Source organism: Myotis nattereri (assembly GCF_964212035.1).
Source record: "Myotis nattereri genome assembly, chromosome: 12".
Lineage (NCBI taxonomy): Eukaryota > Metazoa > Chordata > Mammalia > Chiroptera > Vespertilionidae > Myotis > Myotis nattereri.
Window position 1 is genome coordinate 4500833 of NC_138087.1, and position 14855 is coordinate 4515687.

The 14855-nt window shown below is 54.1% G+C and overlaps 1 protein-coding gene across 2 annotated transcripts; it reads left to right on the forward strand.

The window, feature by feature from the left end:
* Positions 1 to 2408: 2408 nt before the first annotated feature.
* On the forward strand, positions 2409 to 14411 carry CARD19 (caspase recruitment domain family member 19). Of its 2 annotated transcripts, XM_081103640.1 has the most exons (7): positions 2409 to 2538; positions 9968 to 10027; positions 10714 to 10856; positions 12206 to 12359; positions 13289 to 13354; positions 13577 to 13648; positions 14143 to 14411. In XM_081103640.1, exons 1-7 carry the CDS (start codon positions 2532 to 2534, stop codon positions 14256 to 14258), a joined length of 618 nt encoding a protein of 205 aa, XP_080959766.1. In that variant the 5' UTR covers positions 2409 to 2531; the 3' UTR covers positions 14259 to 14411. The 2 variants fall into 2 exon arrangements, with proteins under 2 accessions (XP_080959766.1, XP_080959767.1); XM_081103641.1 differs by lacking the exon at positions 9968 to 10027 and having other exon boundaries at positions 2419 to 2538.
* The last annotated feature ends 444 nt before the right edge of the window (positions 14412 to 14855 follow it).

Here is a 14855-nt window from a genome sequence, read left to right on the forward strand (position 1 = left end):
AAATGGGTGCTGAATTTTATCAAATGCTGTTTCTGTATCTATTGCTATGATCATGTGACTTTTTCCCATTTTGTTTATGTGATGTATCACATTTATTGATTTGTGAATACTGTGCCAGCCTTGCATCCCTGGAATAAATCCTGCATGGTCATCATATATGACCTTTTTAATATGCCTGTGGACGCCCGGCCAGCCCTTTCGCTCCTCTGCCCCTCCTCCCACGCTCCGTGTGCTCTCCGCTTTCCTTGTTTATCAGGGTTCTCCCCAGCTAGTCTTCAGTTGATTATTCAGGATGTGTTTGGGGGGTTTTTTTGTATTTTTATTTCAGTTTGGTCCTGGGAGTGTGTCTGTGTAGCATCCACTTACACCGCTGCCATTTTTAATCTGTGCAAGCAGTTCTTTCCACAACTTACCATCGCAGAGTCCACTGCATTCTAGACTGACAGACGCAAACCTGGAAAAGCAGTTGCAAGTAGCATTATCAACACCAGCTAACAGCACATGCCTCGCCAAAGAGAAGCAGTTCCAGGCATCACATTACAGTGGTTTCAGTAAATGTTTGACCAAATATAGCAGGCTTATTTTTAAGTTGATAATTTTGTATGGCCTACAAAAGATGCTATAAATATCCAAATGGCCCTTGGCAGAAAAAGGACCATTGTTCTAGGTGAAATGAATGAACTAAATGGTAAATGCTAGGAGCCATGACACAGGGTGACAGATATGGGCTAACAGGGTCCAGGCTGGGTTCTACTGTGCTCAAGAGGACTCTCCAGAAGTCCCTGCAAGGACGGTGTAGGGCTTTCCAGGGGGAGCAGGCTCAGGCTGGGCATTTCCTGGAGCCGGGCCAGGTGCGCCCTCAGTTTTGGAGAGTGGTGGCTCCCAGGCAGTGACCACCACGACTTGCCCCAGGGCTTGGGGTGTCCAGGAGATAACTGCACCCATTCTCTGGATACCCCAACTGCACAAACCCTTGATGGTCAGTTCCAGTCCTGTTTTACAGAGGACAACTGAGGCACAGACGTGGAAGGGGGCACATGGACTTGGGAACCTGAGCATCCTGTGCTGTCCAAGAAGTAAATGCTGAGCTTGGGCCCCCACTCTACGTCCAGCCCCAGCAGCTCAGATGAGAGCATGCTAATGGGGGAGCAGCCAGCACAGGCAGAGAAGGAACCAGGTATAAAACCAAGTGGCTGCTGGGAGGCCCTGCTTTCCCTTCCCGCCACAGCTCTCCATTTTGTGGTGGGAGCCCTGTGCATTCGCATTCTGTGGGCCTGGAAGCTTCCTGGAGTGGGCACCAGAGCTGGAAAGGCCAGGCCTGACTGAAAGGGAGTGGACTCTGGGGAAGGAGGTATTTGTCCAAGGTCACCCATTTTACAGACTGGAAAACTGAGGTTCAGGCAACTTAAATGACCTCCTAGTCGGGGTCACACTGATAGACAGGTGGCCCACTTTTGCAGATGGGGGCTCCAGAGAGGGGAGTATCCCACTCAAGTCACACTGTTGAGTCCAACTTCTAGCTTGGATCAGGGCGTGTCACTGTGCAGGCACTGTCCTCTTTGGCTGATCCCTTTAGGGCTCTAGACGTTCCCCGACCTTTTGCTTCCAGCTTGTACGCCCATGACCTGACCTTCTACATGACCGTAAGTCACTTCCTCCCTCAAAGCCTCAGTTTTAAAAAGAGATTGGTTTAAATTGATTTTTAGAGAGAAAGGGAGAGAGAAGGAGAAAAAGAATGAGGTGAGAGAGTAACGTCCATCAGCTGCCTCCTGCACGTCCCTGTTGCCATGAGCTTGCAACCTGGGCATGTGCCCTCACCAGAAATCCCACAGGCAGCCAAGCGGGTAGGGCCGGGGGCGGGACCAATCCAGGGAAGGAGCCAATAGGAGGGCACGGCGGGTCCAGGAAGGCGCGCCTCGGCTCTCACAGAGGCTGCCTCCGGCTGGGGGAGTGGCTAGAGTGAGGGGCGGGGCAAAGGGCCTCAGAGAATACCGTGCCCGGCGGGCGGGGCTGAGGCTCCTGTTAAGAAGGCCTCAGGCTGGCGAGGGCGGGCTCCGTGAGAGGCGGGTGCGGGAGCCCAGGCCCGTGGGGGCGGGGCTCAGTGGGGCCGGCTACAGGGCTTGGGTGGTGACGTCGTCGTCGGGGGCGGGGCTTAGAGGAAGGGCAGGGCTAAGAAGAGCGGGGTTTGACGCTTCGGGTGGGGACGCGGCCCGGGACCGCCCTGTTCAGTTGGGGGCGGACCTAAGGGCTCCGGCGGCCTCTTAGCGGACGCTAGAGCAGCTAAGGCGGGAGGGGCGGAGCTTAGGGGATCAGGGGCGCGGCCTAGCGGGAAAGCGGGGCCTCCATGAGGGCGAGGTTAGGGTTGTGCGGGCGACGTCGCGACGCTGGGGGCGGGGCCTTCCGGGAAGGGGCGGGCCGCCTCGGGCGGTGGGCGGAGGTCAGCGGGGGCTAGCGGGCCGCGGCGGCAGCGGAAAGCCGGGCGGCTGCAGGGGGACAGGTCGGTGCCCGTCGGGGGCACCTGTGCGGCCAGCATGACAGGTGAGCGTGGGCTGCGGCCGTGCCTGCAGTCCCGGGACGGCACGCGCCCCCGGGGGTCTCCAGGGCCGGCTGCCCACGTCGCCCTGGGGGCCGCTCCTCACTCCTTGCCCCAGTGACCTTGTCCGTGCCCGCGACCGCGACCGCGTGCCGGTGACCGCCTTCTCGCTCGGCGGGACGACGGGGGCCGAGGGCGGGGTCAGGCCCTGGAGGGCCCTGGGCGGACCCAGGCCGACGCTCACCTGTGGCCGGGCGGTGCTGGGTGAGGATGCCCCTGACCGAGGGGAGGTGAAGTGCTGGGTCCTGCTGTGCTTGCAGGGGGAGTAACACACTGTCCTGCCAGCCTCCTGACCTGGGCCGCAGGCGCCGCGCGCTTGGGCTGTGTGTGGCACCCAGGGACTCTGGCACCCCTGCACTGCACAGCTGGCGCAGGGACAGGCTCGGGGAAATGGGGGGCTAAGCCTCCAGCCACTACCCCCCCCCCGCCCCTCTATGAACTGGAGCTCCCAGCGCACTCCTGACCAAGCCGAGTAGGGCCACACTGCTCTGTGGACCCTCCCCAGTTGGAGAAGCCCCGAGTGATGGGCCATGGCAGACCCATGCAGAGTGGTCAGGGACTGTGGGGGCTCCCAGAAGTCACACCTCATCCCTGAGGGACCCACTCTTCTGCCTCATGGGACAGAAGTCACCTGGGGGTGCACCAGGGGGTCAGGTAGGCCCAGAAGGCCCTGTCCTTCCCCCCAGGACTCAGTGGAGTCTCAGAATGGATCCTGCACACTCAGGATTTCAGGGGCTGGAACCTGGTGACTTCCGGGACACCAGGTCCCAGTCTAGGCCAGAAGGGACCCCGCTGTCGCCTGCCCTCCCTGTCATTCCTCCGAACCCTTTTTACTTGTGGCTGCGGATGTTACTGTTGCAGTGCTGTGGCTGTGGAATCAGTCCCTGCCTTGTGGTGTGCTAGAGAGAGAGCAGTCTCAGCTCAGCTCTTTCATGCCCAAGGCCAGGTCGGACTCTGAGACAGGAGGGAATCCTGGGAGATTCCATTCGGACCGGAGGCTGAAGCCCAAGCATCTGAAGTGCGTGGGCAAGGCCTGGGGGTGGGGGGCGGGAGGGACAGTGGGCTGAGCCTTAGCCAGGTGGAAACCACTGGGATGGTGTTCTTGCCTGGGGCAGGGCTCCTGGCAGGGTGGTGCAGCTGGGGGCTGGGCGCCAGGTGAGAGCAGTGGGGCCGGCCGACCAGGCCACTAGTGCAGGCGGGTGTAACGAGTCTGTAGTCCTAGCACCAGCTGGGCATGGAGGTGGGGGAGGTGGGGCTTGGCAGAGGGAGCTGGCAGAATCCTGGTGGGTTTTGTGCCAGAGCATGTTTCTTCCTATATCCTGTAAAAACCATCTGGGACTGTGTATCAGGACCTAGACCAAAGTGGTTTCCTTTTCCGGTGCCTTTTCGTGCCTCCGAGTGGCCGCCTGGGTGTGGTGTGCGTGCAGTTGACAGCAACCACAGGGTGCAGCAGAGCCTGGAGCCTCATCCCACGGGCAGTGGCCCTGTGCCAGGTGGTTACAGCTGGGGCAGTAGGAGCCCGCCTGACTGCTGGCCCGCAGGGCTGGAGGAGCTGCTGCAGGGTGCTGGCCTAGGTGCACCCACCTCCGTCCATTCATTCCAGAGGTCTAGGGACTGCCTCCTGTGTGCCGGCCGCATGCACGGATGCACATACAGGACAGGACGGCCTTGGGCCTGCCCTGTGGGCCTGGTGAGGCACAGACATGACGCAGCTGAGTGCACAGCTCAGTAGTGTGTCGCTCAGTGGGGCAGAGATTCTGGGTGTCAAGAGGTGGCCCCGACAGCGCCTGGATCCACCTTGACCCATCACTCCCTAGCTGGCTGAGTTGTACTTGCTGTGCCTCAGTTTCCCTATCTGAAATCAGGGGAAGGGGGGTTGTGCTTGCACTGACCCAAGGATGCAGATGACCTGGTCCATAGAATGCCCAGCTGTGGGGCACAGCTGGCTGGGGCCCTTAAGAAGGAGTAATCAGAGTGCCGAAGCCGGGTGGCCGGAGGGTCCTGCTCACGTGGCTGTGGCAGGGCCCTGGGCATCCTGCGTGCAGCTTGCTCACTGGTGGGTCTGCTGACGCGTCTGTATTCCAGGTAGATTTCAGGGGCTGGGAGAATTTAGAAGTTAGAGATTTGTTTTCTAGGGTAAAAAGACCCTCGTGTGAGCGGGCATTGGGAGGGCGAGATGAGGAGACAATGGTCTGTTTAGTCAGCCCCACAGAGGAACTGGGGAGGAGACCCATGTGTTCCCACATGATGACCCCATTTTAAAAAGTCACCTTACTGAGTATAAGTTTCTTACAAGTGAATGAGTCATTTTAGTGGATAATTAGGTAAGTCTGGACAAGTGTGTGCACCATGGAACGACCGTGCGAGCCCAGTCAGCCAGAGCATCTCCATCACTCCGTGGTGTCCCTGTGCCCCTGCCCAGGCAGCCCCTCCTCAGGGGCATCTGCTTGCTTTAAAATTCAGCAGTGGGATTAGCAGCTAGGGTTTCTTTCTATTTACGAGGTTTTCTTTTAGAGCAATTTTAGTGTGTAGAACGTTGAGCAAATAGTTCAGAGGATCCGCCCCACCCCCACTTCGGTTCCCAGGATTGTTGACATCTCGCATTAGTATGTGCATTTTTGGCACTTGATAAACCAATTTCATAGATTGGTACTAACTATAGTTTACGTATGGTTCACTCCTTGTGTTGTACATTCGACGAGTTTTGAAAAGTGTAAGATGTCCTGTATTCACCATTATTGTCATACGAGCAGTGTCACTGCCCTAAAAACCTTTGCTCCATCCATTCGCCCCTCCTGTTCCCTAACCTCTGGCAACCACTGATCTTTTTACTGTCTCCATCGTTTTGCATTTTCTGTTGGAATCATGCAGTGTGTAGTCTTTTCACATTAGCGTCTTTCACTTTTAGAAATATGCATTTGTTTCCTCCCTATCTTTTCATGACTGCATAGGTATTTTTATCACTGAGTTATATCTCATGGTATGGATGAACCACAGTTTAAACATCCATTCACTTTTTTTTTTTTTGGTTGTACCACTTTAACAGTATTTTGGTGGCATTAAATACATTCACAATGTTGTGAAACCATCACCACTATCCATTTCTAGAACTTTTTTTTATCAAACAGAAACTCTATCCCCAATAAACAGTAACGCCCCTTGCTTCCATGCCCCAGCTCCTGATGTTACTTTCTCTTTCTAGAATTTGCCTATTCTGGATATATCATATCCATGGAGTCACACAATGTTTGCCCTTCTGTGTCTGACTTATTTAAACTTAGCATAATGTTTTCAGTGTCCGTCCATAGCATGCGTCAGCATCTCCTTCCTTCTTAAGGCTGAATTATATAGTCCACGTTCTGTTTACTCACTCATCCATCAGTTGCTTCACCTTTTGGCTATTGTAACACTACTCTGAACACTGATGTTTGTTCAAGAATCTGTTTGAGTTTTCTGCTTTTAGTTCTTTTTTTTCCTTTTTATTTATTTGTTGATTTTAGAGAGAGGAAGGGAGGGGGAAAGAGAGAAACATCAGTTGGTTGTTCCACTTATTTATGTAATCGTTGGCTGACACTGTGTGTGCCTGATTAGGGACCAGACCTGCAACCTTGGTGTATCGAGTTGGCACGCTAACCCTCTGAGCTACCTGGCCAGGACTAAGTTCTTTTTAGTATATACCTAGAAGTGGAATTGCTCAGTTATATGACAACTCTATGTTTAGCTTTCTGAGGAACTATCATACTCTTTTTCCACAGTGGCTGCACCATTTTACATGCCCACCAGCAATGTATGAGAATTCCAATTTTTACATCTTCATTCTCCATGTATATATATCAAACTGAATTCAGCAGCACATTAAAGGAGAATGTAAGGATAGTTCACCCTAATAAGTATGAGCTGATATTTCATTGTGGTTTGGTTTGCATTTCCCTAATGACTAATGATATGAGCAACTTTTCATGTGCTTAGTAGCCACTTGTATATCTTTGGAGAAATTCCTATTCAAATACTATGCCCATTTTTTAATTGTATTGTTTGTGTTTTTTGTTGTTGGGTTTTAGAAGTTCTTTATGTGTTCTGAATATTATTCCCTTACTAGATATATGCTTCACAGATATTTTCTCTCATTCTGTGGGTTATCTTTTTCACTCTCTGTTTTTTCCACTCAAAATACTATTTATTTCTGGACTCTTTATTCTAGTCCATTGGTCTACATGTCTGTCTTTATGCCACCGCCACATTGTTTTGACTCTTGTAGCTTTTAAGTATATTTTGAAATTAGGAAGTGTGAGTCCTCCAACCTTGTTATTTTTCAGGATTGTTTTTGCTATGAGGGTTTCTTGATATACGAATTCTAGGATGCTTTGTCTGTTTCCGCAAAAATCATCATTGGGATTTAGATTGGGATTATATTGGATTTGCAGATCACTTTGGGTAGTATTGTCATCTTCACAATATTAAGTCTTCCAATCTATGAACATGGGATATCTTTTCATTTATTTGTGCCTTATTTCATTTCATTCAGCAATTCTTTTTGTAGTTTTCAGTGTACCAGTCTTTCACCTCATTGGTTAAACTTACTCCTTAGTATTTTATTCTTTTTGATGCTACTATAAATAGAATTGTGTTATTTTTTTTATTTTTCACTGTTAGTGTATAAAAAAGCAAATGGTTTTCTGTGTGTTGATTTTGTATCTTGCAACTTTGCTGTGAATATATTAGTTCTAACAGGTGTCTTTTTTTAAAAAAAACATTGGGGTTTTCTATATATAAGATCATGTCATCTGCAAACAGAGATAATTTTACTTCTTCCTTTCCAAATGAATGCCTTTCCCCCGCTTTTCTTGCCTAATTGCTCTGATGAGGACTTCTAGTACTATGTTGAATAAAAAAGAGTGAGAGTGGGTATCCTTGTCTTATTTCTTATCTTAGAGGAAAAGCTTTAGTCTTTCGCTATTGAATATGATGTTTGCTGCAAACTTTTCCTATATGACCTTCATTATGTTGAGAAACTTCTTCTATTTCTAATGTATTGATTTTTTTAAATCAAGGAAGTGTATTAAATTTTGTCAAATTGTTTTTTGCATCACTTGAGGTGATCTTTTGTTTTTCTATTAATGTGATCTATTATAGTAATGTTTTTCATGTGTTGAACCATCCTTGCATTCTTGGAATAAATTCTTTTTTTCCCCCCAAATATATGTATTTTTATTGATTTCAGAGAGGACGGGAGAGGGAGAGAGAGATAGAAACATCAATGATGAGAGAGAATCATTGATTGGCTGCCCTCTGCACGCCCCCCTACTGGGGATGGAGCCCACAACCTAGGCACATTGCCTGACCAGGAATCAAATCATGACCTTCTGGTTCATAGGTTGACGCTCAACCACCGAGCCATGCTGCCAGGCCTGGAATAAATTCTTTTAATGTGCTGCTGAATTCAATTTGCTAGTATTTTGTTGTGGATTTTGCATCAGTATTCATAAGCAATATTGGTCTATAGCTTTCTTGTAGTGTCTTTGTCTGGCTTTGGCATCAAAGCCATGGTGGGCTCAAAGAGTGAGTTACGGAGTGCTCCCTCCTCTCCAGGTGTTTGGAAAAGCTTGAGGGGGATTGGTGGTAGTTCTTCAAATGTTGGTAGAATTCACCAGTGAAGCTGTCTGGTCCTGGGCTTTTACTTGCTGGAACAATTTTGATTACTGATTTAGTCTCTTATTAGTTATACATCTATTCAGATTTTCTATTTCTTCATGAGTCAGCTTTGCTAGTTTGTGTGCTTTTAGGAATTTGTTCATTTCATCTAGGTTGTCCAATTTGTTGCCATTCAAATGTGTATAGTGTTCTCTTATAAGCCTCCCCCCACCGCCCCTGTAAAATTGGTAGTAATATCCCAACTTTAAATTCTGATATTAGTAATTTGAGTCTTTTTTGTTGTTGTTGTTAGTTTGGCTAAAGGTTTTGTTGATTTTTTCAATGAACCAACTTATGGTTTTGTTGAATTTTTTACTGTTTTTTTCTCTATTTCATTTACCCGCACTCTAATATTTTTTTAAAATATGTTTTTATTGATTTCAGAGAGAGGAAGGGAGAGGGAGAGAGAGAGAGAAACATCACGAGAGAGAATCATTGATTGGCTACCTCCTGCACACCCCCTACTGGAGATGGAGTCTGAAACCAGGCATGCACCCTGACTGGAATCGAACTGTGACCTCCTGGTTCATAGGTCGATGCTCAACCAACTGAGCCACGCCAGCTGGCTGCCCTCCAATCTTTATTATTTCCTTCCTCTGGCCTCTTTGGGTTTAGTTTGCTCTTTTTCTAGTTCCTTGAAGCATTAGGTTATTGAGTTAAGATATTTCTTTCATAAATTCCCCTCTCGGCACTGCTTTCACTGCATCCCTTAAGTTTTGATATGCAGGGGGGTTTTTCATTTGTTTCAAGGTCTTTTCTATTTTCCCTTGTGACTTCTTTGATCTGTTGGTTATTTAATTTTCACATACTTGTGAACTTTTCAGTGTTCCTTCTACTGTTGATTTCTAGCTTTATTCCATGTGATCAGAAAAGATCCTTTGTATAATTCCAATATTTTTAAATCAATTAAGACTTGTTTTGTGGCCAAACTTGTTTTGATGCCTACCTTGGAGAATGTTCCATGTGCACTGAGGAGAATGTCTGCTGTTACTGTGTGGTGGAGTGCTGTTTATATATGTAAGACATTCCTGCCCTGGACGGTTTGCTCAGGGTCACGGGTTCGGTCAGGGGCACGCACTGCGGTTGCAGGTCCTCCAGCCCCGGAGGCAACCAATCCATGTGTCTCTCTCACATGAGAGACACTCTCTATGTTTCTCTCTCTCCCTCCTCCCTGCCTTCCACTCTCTCTAGAAATCAGTGGGGAAAATATCCTGCACCCTGGGCAGGCACACGGTCTGCTGCAGACAGGCTGAGGGTGATGCTGTCTGGGGTGATGATTAAAAAAAGAGAAATTCCCAGGGTTTCAGGAGCTGTGTGCCAGGAAGCGGGACAAAGACCAAATATATATTTCTTATAAATCATAACATCACAGATAAATTTTGCCAGTCTCTGCCTTTGATGGGACAATTTAATTTATTTAGATGTAAAGCAATTACTGATAGAAATAACTTGTTTCTGCCTTTGCTATTTCTTTTCTGTATGTCTTGTAGCTTTTTTGTCCTTCAGTTCTTCCACTACTGCCTTCTTTTGTGTTTAGTTGGTTTTTTGCAGTAAGAATATAGTGTGGCAATTTTCTTTGTGGTTACCATGAGATCATACATACTCTCCTAAACTTATAGCAATCTAATTTGAATTGATACCAACTTAACTCCAATCACATACAAACACTCTTCTCCTATACAGCTCTGCCCGCCCCCCCTGCCCCTGTGTCCACCGGGAAGCGGGACAAGCTGGCACAGGTAGGTAAGTAAGGCGGTGCGGTGCGTCTGTTCAGGCAGCTGGTGCTCAGGGACTCAGCATCCTCCCTTGGAGACCCTGTGCCCCCACCTGCCAGCCTTTACCCCACCCTTCATCTTTAAAGGCTTGTCATTGTAAAGAATGTTCTTAATGGAAAGAAGGTGCAGCGACGATGTTGTAATGGTGATTCTGAAAGAAAAGACAAAAGAAGAAGCCTTCCCAAGCACCCCGGGCAGGCACACGGCCTGCTGCAGGCCGGCTGAGGGTGATGCTGTCTTCCTGTGACTCACGGTCCTGCGGCCCTGCCACCACAGCCCCCGAGCCTGCGGGCTGGCCCCGGGACATGTGCCTGTGGAAGCCGTGGGTCGGGCCTTGCCCAGGCTGCCTGTGCCCTTCCCAGGCCTGGGTATCTCCCGCGGGCTTTGTGGGGGCCCACGAACAGCAGACTCTTAGCCCCTGAGTTTATTTCAGGGAAGAGAGGGGCAGAGGCCTGTCCCGCACTGTGGACCGTTCTCACTGCGCCCCCCACCCCATCTTCAGGCCAAGGGGTTGGCAGGACATGGAGGGCTCTGGGCTGTGCGTGAGGCCCATGCAGGCTGGGGGTCAGCAGCTGTCCCGGTGCTTACAGCAGCGTGCCTCCCTGGCCTGGGGCCCACTGACTGAGGCCCCCTGCTCTCCTCTGCCTGTTTCAGAGCAGACCTACTGCGACCGGCTGGTGCAGGACACGCCTTTCCTGCTGAGCCCTGGGCACCTGAGCGAGCAGCAGGTGGACAGGATCATCCTGCAGCTGAACCGCTACTGCCCCCAGATCCTCAGCAACAAGGATGCGGAAAAGGTGAGGGGTGGGCCTGGGGGGCGGTGAGGAGAGCTCGAAAGTGAAGACCTGTCTCTTTGGGTGACCTTGGACCCGGGGCTGGAAGTATCACGGGAGACATGTGACAACACGCCACAACGTGACATACCTGGGAGCGGGGAGCGGGGAGCAGGGGTGCTGGCTAGGCCCCACCCTGGCATCCCAGGGCTCTTCCGAAAGGTCATAACGGGCACATATTTTAGCTGTCATCTGGCTCAGCTGTTTGTGGACACTGGGTAAGAGTGGGTGACCTTGCCTGCTATCCCTGCTTCTCTGGCTCCCCCGTGGGGCTGAGGTGGGTGCCAGGGATCAGCCAGGGCTTTGGGGTACAGAGCCTGCCGCTCCCTGCCTTGGCACAGGGAGGGGTGGGTCCCGGCAGATCGGAAGCACAGGGACTGCCATGGGCTGCTTTCTCAAGTCGTGGAAGCAGCACAGGAAGTGAAAATGGAGGAGCCCAAATTTGTATTGCACTGTTGCAATTAAAAGTCTAACACACATTCATTGTAAAAACCATTTGAACAGTGTCCCATGTTTGTACAGGAAAAGGACACTCAGGCCTGCACTTGCCTCCCCATTGTGTCCGTGTGGAATGGTATTTCGCCACTAGGTGGCAGCACCAAGCTACGGCCTCCAGATCCTGGAGGTCAATGCCACGTGCCATGTCCACTGACCTTTAGAACCACACATTTCTCCATCAGACACATCAAAGGCGCCAGTTCTTTCCTCCTTACCCCTTTTAAATACTCGCATCCCACTCCTGTAGACCCGTGGCCGGCAAGCTGTGGCTCGAGAGCCACATGCGGCTGTTTGGCCCCTTCACTGTGGCTCTCCCTAAGCCTTAGGAGCACCCTAATTAAGTTAATAACAATGTACCTACCTATATAGTTTAAGTTTAAAAAATGTGCTCTCAGAAGAAATGTCAGTTGTACTGTTATTTGGCTCTGCCGACTGCTGCTGGACGATAAAGCACTAGAAGTGATCATGCTATCGCCTCCGCGCTGCCCTCACCAGCCCTGCAGGGGGCTCAGCACTCCCTGTCCACCACGAGCAAAGCAAACCGAGGCTTCAGTTTGCTGAGGTCACAGACAGGCCGCTGGGTTCCCACACGGATAACGTCCCTGCCGCCTTCCTTGGGCACGGGAGTGCGAGGTCTGGCCGTGCTGTGACCCCGCGCAGTCTTGGCACCGTGGGGCCGTGGTTCAGTCACTCTCTGCAGGGGCGTTCGGAGCCCCTGTCGGAGGCACCTCCCACGAGAGAGCTGGAGCCAGTGGGGGGGGGGGGGGGCGCGGCCGCTGAGGGCCTGACTGTCCTTTGTGTGCCTCCTGCCCCAGTTCCGGAACCCCAGGGCATCCCTGCGCGTCCGGCTCTGTGACCTGCTGGGCCACCTGCAGCGGAGCAGCGAGCGGGACTGCCAGGAGTTCTACCGCGCCCTCTACATCCACGCCCAGCCCCTGCACCGCCGCCTGCCCAGCAGGCACACCGGGCGTAAGTGCACGGCCAGCGCCAGGCCTCAGCGTCCACCTGCTCGGCCAGAGTCCTCCCGCCACCGCATCTCCTCTCTGTGGTCCCAGAGCGGAGGGAGGGTGCCTGGCCACACAGATATCTCTGTCTTCCTGTCTCTGTCTCTTTCTTTTGTGCCAGTTTTTTACACAAAAGGTAGCATCTGCCTCTTCCACCTGTAACCCAGTGCATTGTGGGAACCCTCCCCTTGCTGACCACACCGCCCCGGTTGGGCCAGCCTGAGTGAACCGGCCCGTGGTGGGTGCTGAGCTGTGTCCCTTTGACCTGCCGGGCCCAGGACAGGGACGCGCAGGCCCGACGGCAGCCCAGTCCCGGGGCGTCTGCACCAGGCCCGGAGGAGGGGCTACTCTCCCCGACTCTTAGAAGTCAGAGGCCCCCAGGGATGGGGTGGCTCACTCAGGCCACTCAGCCGTGACGCCGGGCTGGCGTCTGCCCCACGACGGGCGGCAGGACTGGCTCTGGGCTCCGGCACCGACGGTGCTGTCACGCCAGCCGTGGCGCCCTCCCGCCCTGCGCGGCCCGGCTCACGGGTGCCCTCAAGGGTGTGTGGCGGGCGGCCACTTGGGGAGGCCGGGGAGAGAGCACCTGCTGACGTGGGCATCGCCAGACCTTTGACAGGCACCTCATGGTCACGGGGGAACAGTGCCCCCCCCCATGACTCCCAGGGTCCCAGGAAGTGGACAAAAGGAGACCCCCAACTATGCAGGGTCCCTTCCCCGGCACCAGCTCCACCACGTGGGCCGGAGGCTCAGTGGCAGCACAGCCTGGTCCCGCTCCGCCAGGGGCTGGGGGCCCCGGGGGCGAGGGACCTCGGCAGCCCCCTTGGCTTTCTGAGGCCGGCGACCACTTTCCTCTCTGGCCCCCACCAACTGCGCCTCTGCTTCTGTTTCCAGAGAACTCCGACCTGGAGTGCGCAGACCTGGACTTGGGCACCGCCAGCCACGCGCTCAGCGACAGGGGTAACCGCCGCCCCCACCCCGGGCTCCCCTCCACCCCGGGCGCCCCTCCACGGTGGGCTCTGGCCATGTTGAGATTGCTCCCCGTGGACAGATCCCCCAGGGTGCTCCCTGGGGGTGCCCCACCCAGCTGACCCCACCTGGGTCCTAGCCTGTCCCTCGTGGCCCGAGGACTGCACCCGCCCTCAGAGGTACGAGAGCCGCTCACCCGTGCTTCTCCCCCAGGACCCATGGCCTTCCTGGCCTGCCTCGGCCTGGCCGCGGGGCTGGCCCTCCTCGTCTACTGCTGCCCTCCAGGTGGGTGCCGCTCAGCGCGGCCTGGCCCCGAGCCCAGGACAGAGGCTTCCCCTCCCTCCCCCGGGGCACAGTGCCCACCCGGCTCTCCGTGCCTCTGTGTTGCCACCGCAGCGGGGCAGTGGCCGGCTGAGAGGAGAGGGTGCGGGGCCCAGTGGTGGTGGCCCCAGTTCCTGCACTTGGCCCTCAGTGACCCCTCCAGGGGTCAGAGAACGAGGCCCCTTTGGGAGGAGGGGTGCATGAAGCAGGCTCAGGGGTTAGAAAGCGCTGCCTGCGTGGGGCCTGGGGTCCCCTCCAGTGTCATGGCCCTGACGGGTGGCCAGAGGCCCAGGGCTGAGGCCCCCAGGCCCGGCACGGCCCCACCGTTCCTTTCTGGCCACGTTGCGATTGCCGAGGTCCTGGGGTCAGTGCCTGGCCGCCTGCTCGGCGGTGCGAGCCGCGCCACCCGGGTGTGGGCTGGCAGTGCCGAGAGGCCCTGAGACCCCCGTGTGCTCCAGACCCCAAGGTGCTGCCAAGGGCCCGGCGCGTCCTGGGCTTCTCGCCGCTCATCGTGGACAGACACGTCAGCCGCTTCCTGCTGGCCTTCCTGGCGGCCGAGCTGGGGGGCCTCTGACGACCAGCCCCCCTCCAGCCCCCCTCCGCCCACTGCGCACCAAAGAGCCCGCCTCCCCCGCCGGGGCCTCCTCTTGCCTAAAGGCTTGGATCTTGAAGGCACGTCCTCATCTTGCCAAGCTGTTCAGTGAATTAAACGGGAGTCTCCTGCCTTCTCAGGAGTGCTTTTGGGTGATCCTGACCTGAGACTCCACACACCTCAGGCAGAGGCTGCCCCTGAGGCCCAGGCCGCACTCCCCACCATAGGCCCCCTGCTCTGCCCGACCCAGACATCCCCCCCACTGCCCTGCCATGTCCCCCGCCCTCCATGGCCTCCTTCCACTGCTCTCCTGAGCTCCCACCTCCCACACCCACCGCCTCTCACCTCCACTCCGCCTGCCCCAGGCCCGTGGGGGGGGGGGGGGGAGAGCACTCACCACCCGCCTCTGCACCAAGCCTGGGCTGTGGGCCCTGCCTGCCTGTGCCGCCCGGTGAGGGTGAGGCCAAGGTGGAGGCTGGTCAGCCGAGAAAGAGGACCCTGCACGGGGCATGCAGGCTGAGCCACATTTCCTCCCCCGTGGCCGGTCCCCAGGAGACCCGCTTCCGGGGCTGCTGGCCC

Coding starts and splice junctions, on each gene's coding strand:
- CARD19 (XM_081103640.1), top strand. Junction 10,857..12,205: donor GCAACAAGGATGCGGAAAAG/GTGAGGGGTGGG, acceptor CTCCTGCCCCAG/TTCCGGAACCCCAGGGCATC. Junction 13,649..14,142: donor CGTCTACTGCTGCCCTCCAG/GTGGGTGCCGCT, acceptor CGTGTGCTCCAG/ACCCCAAGGTGCTGCCAAGG.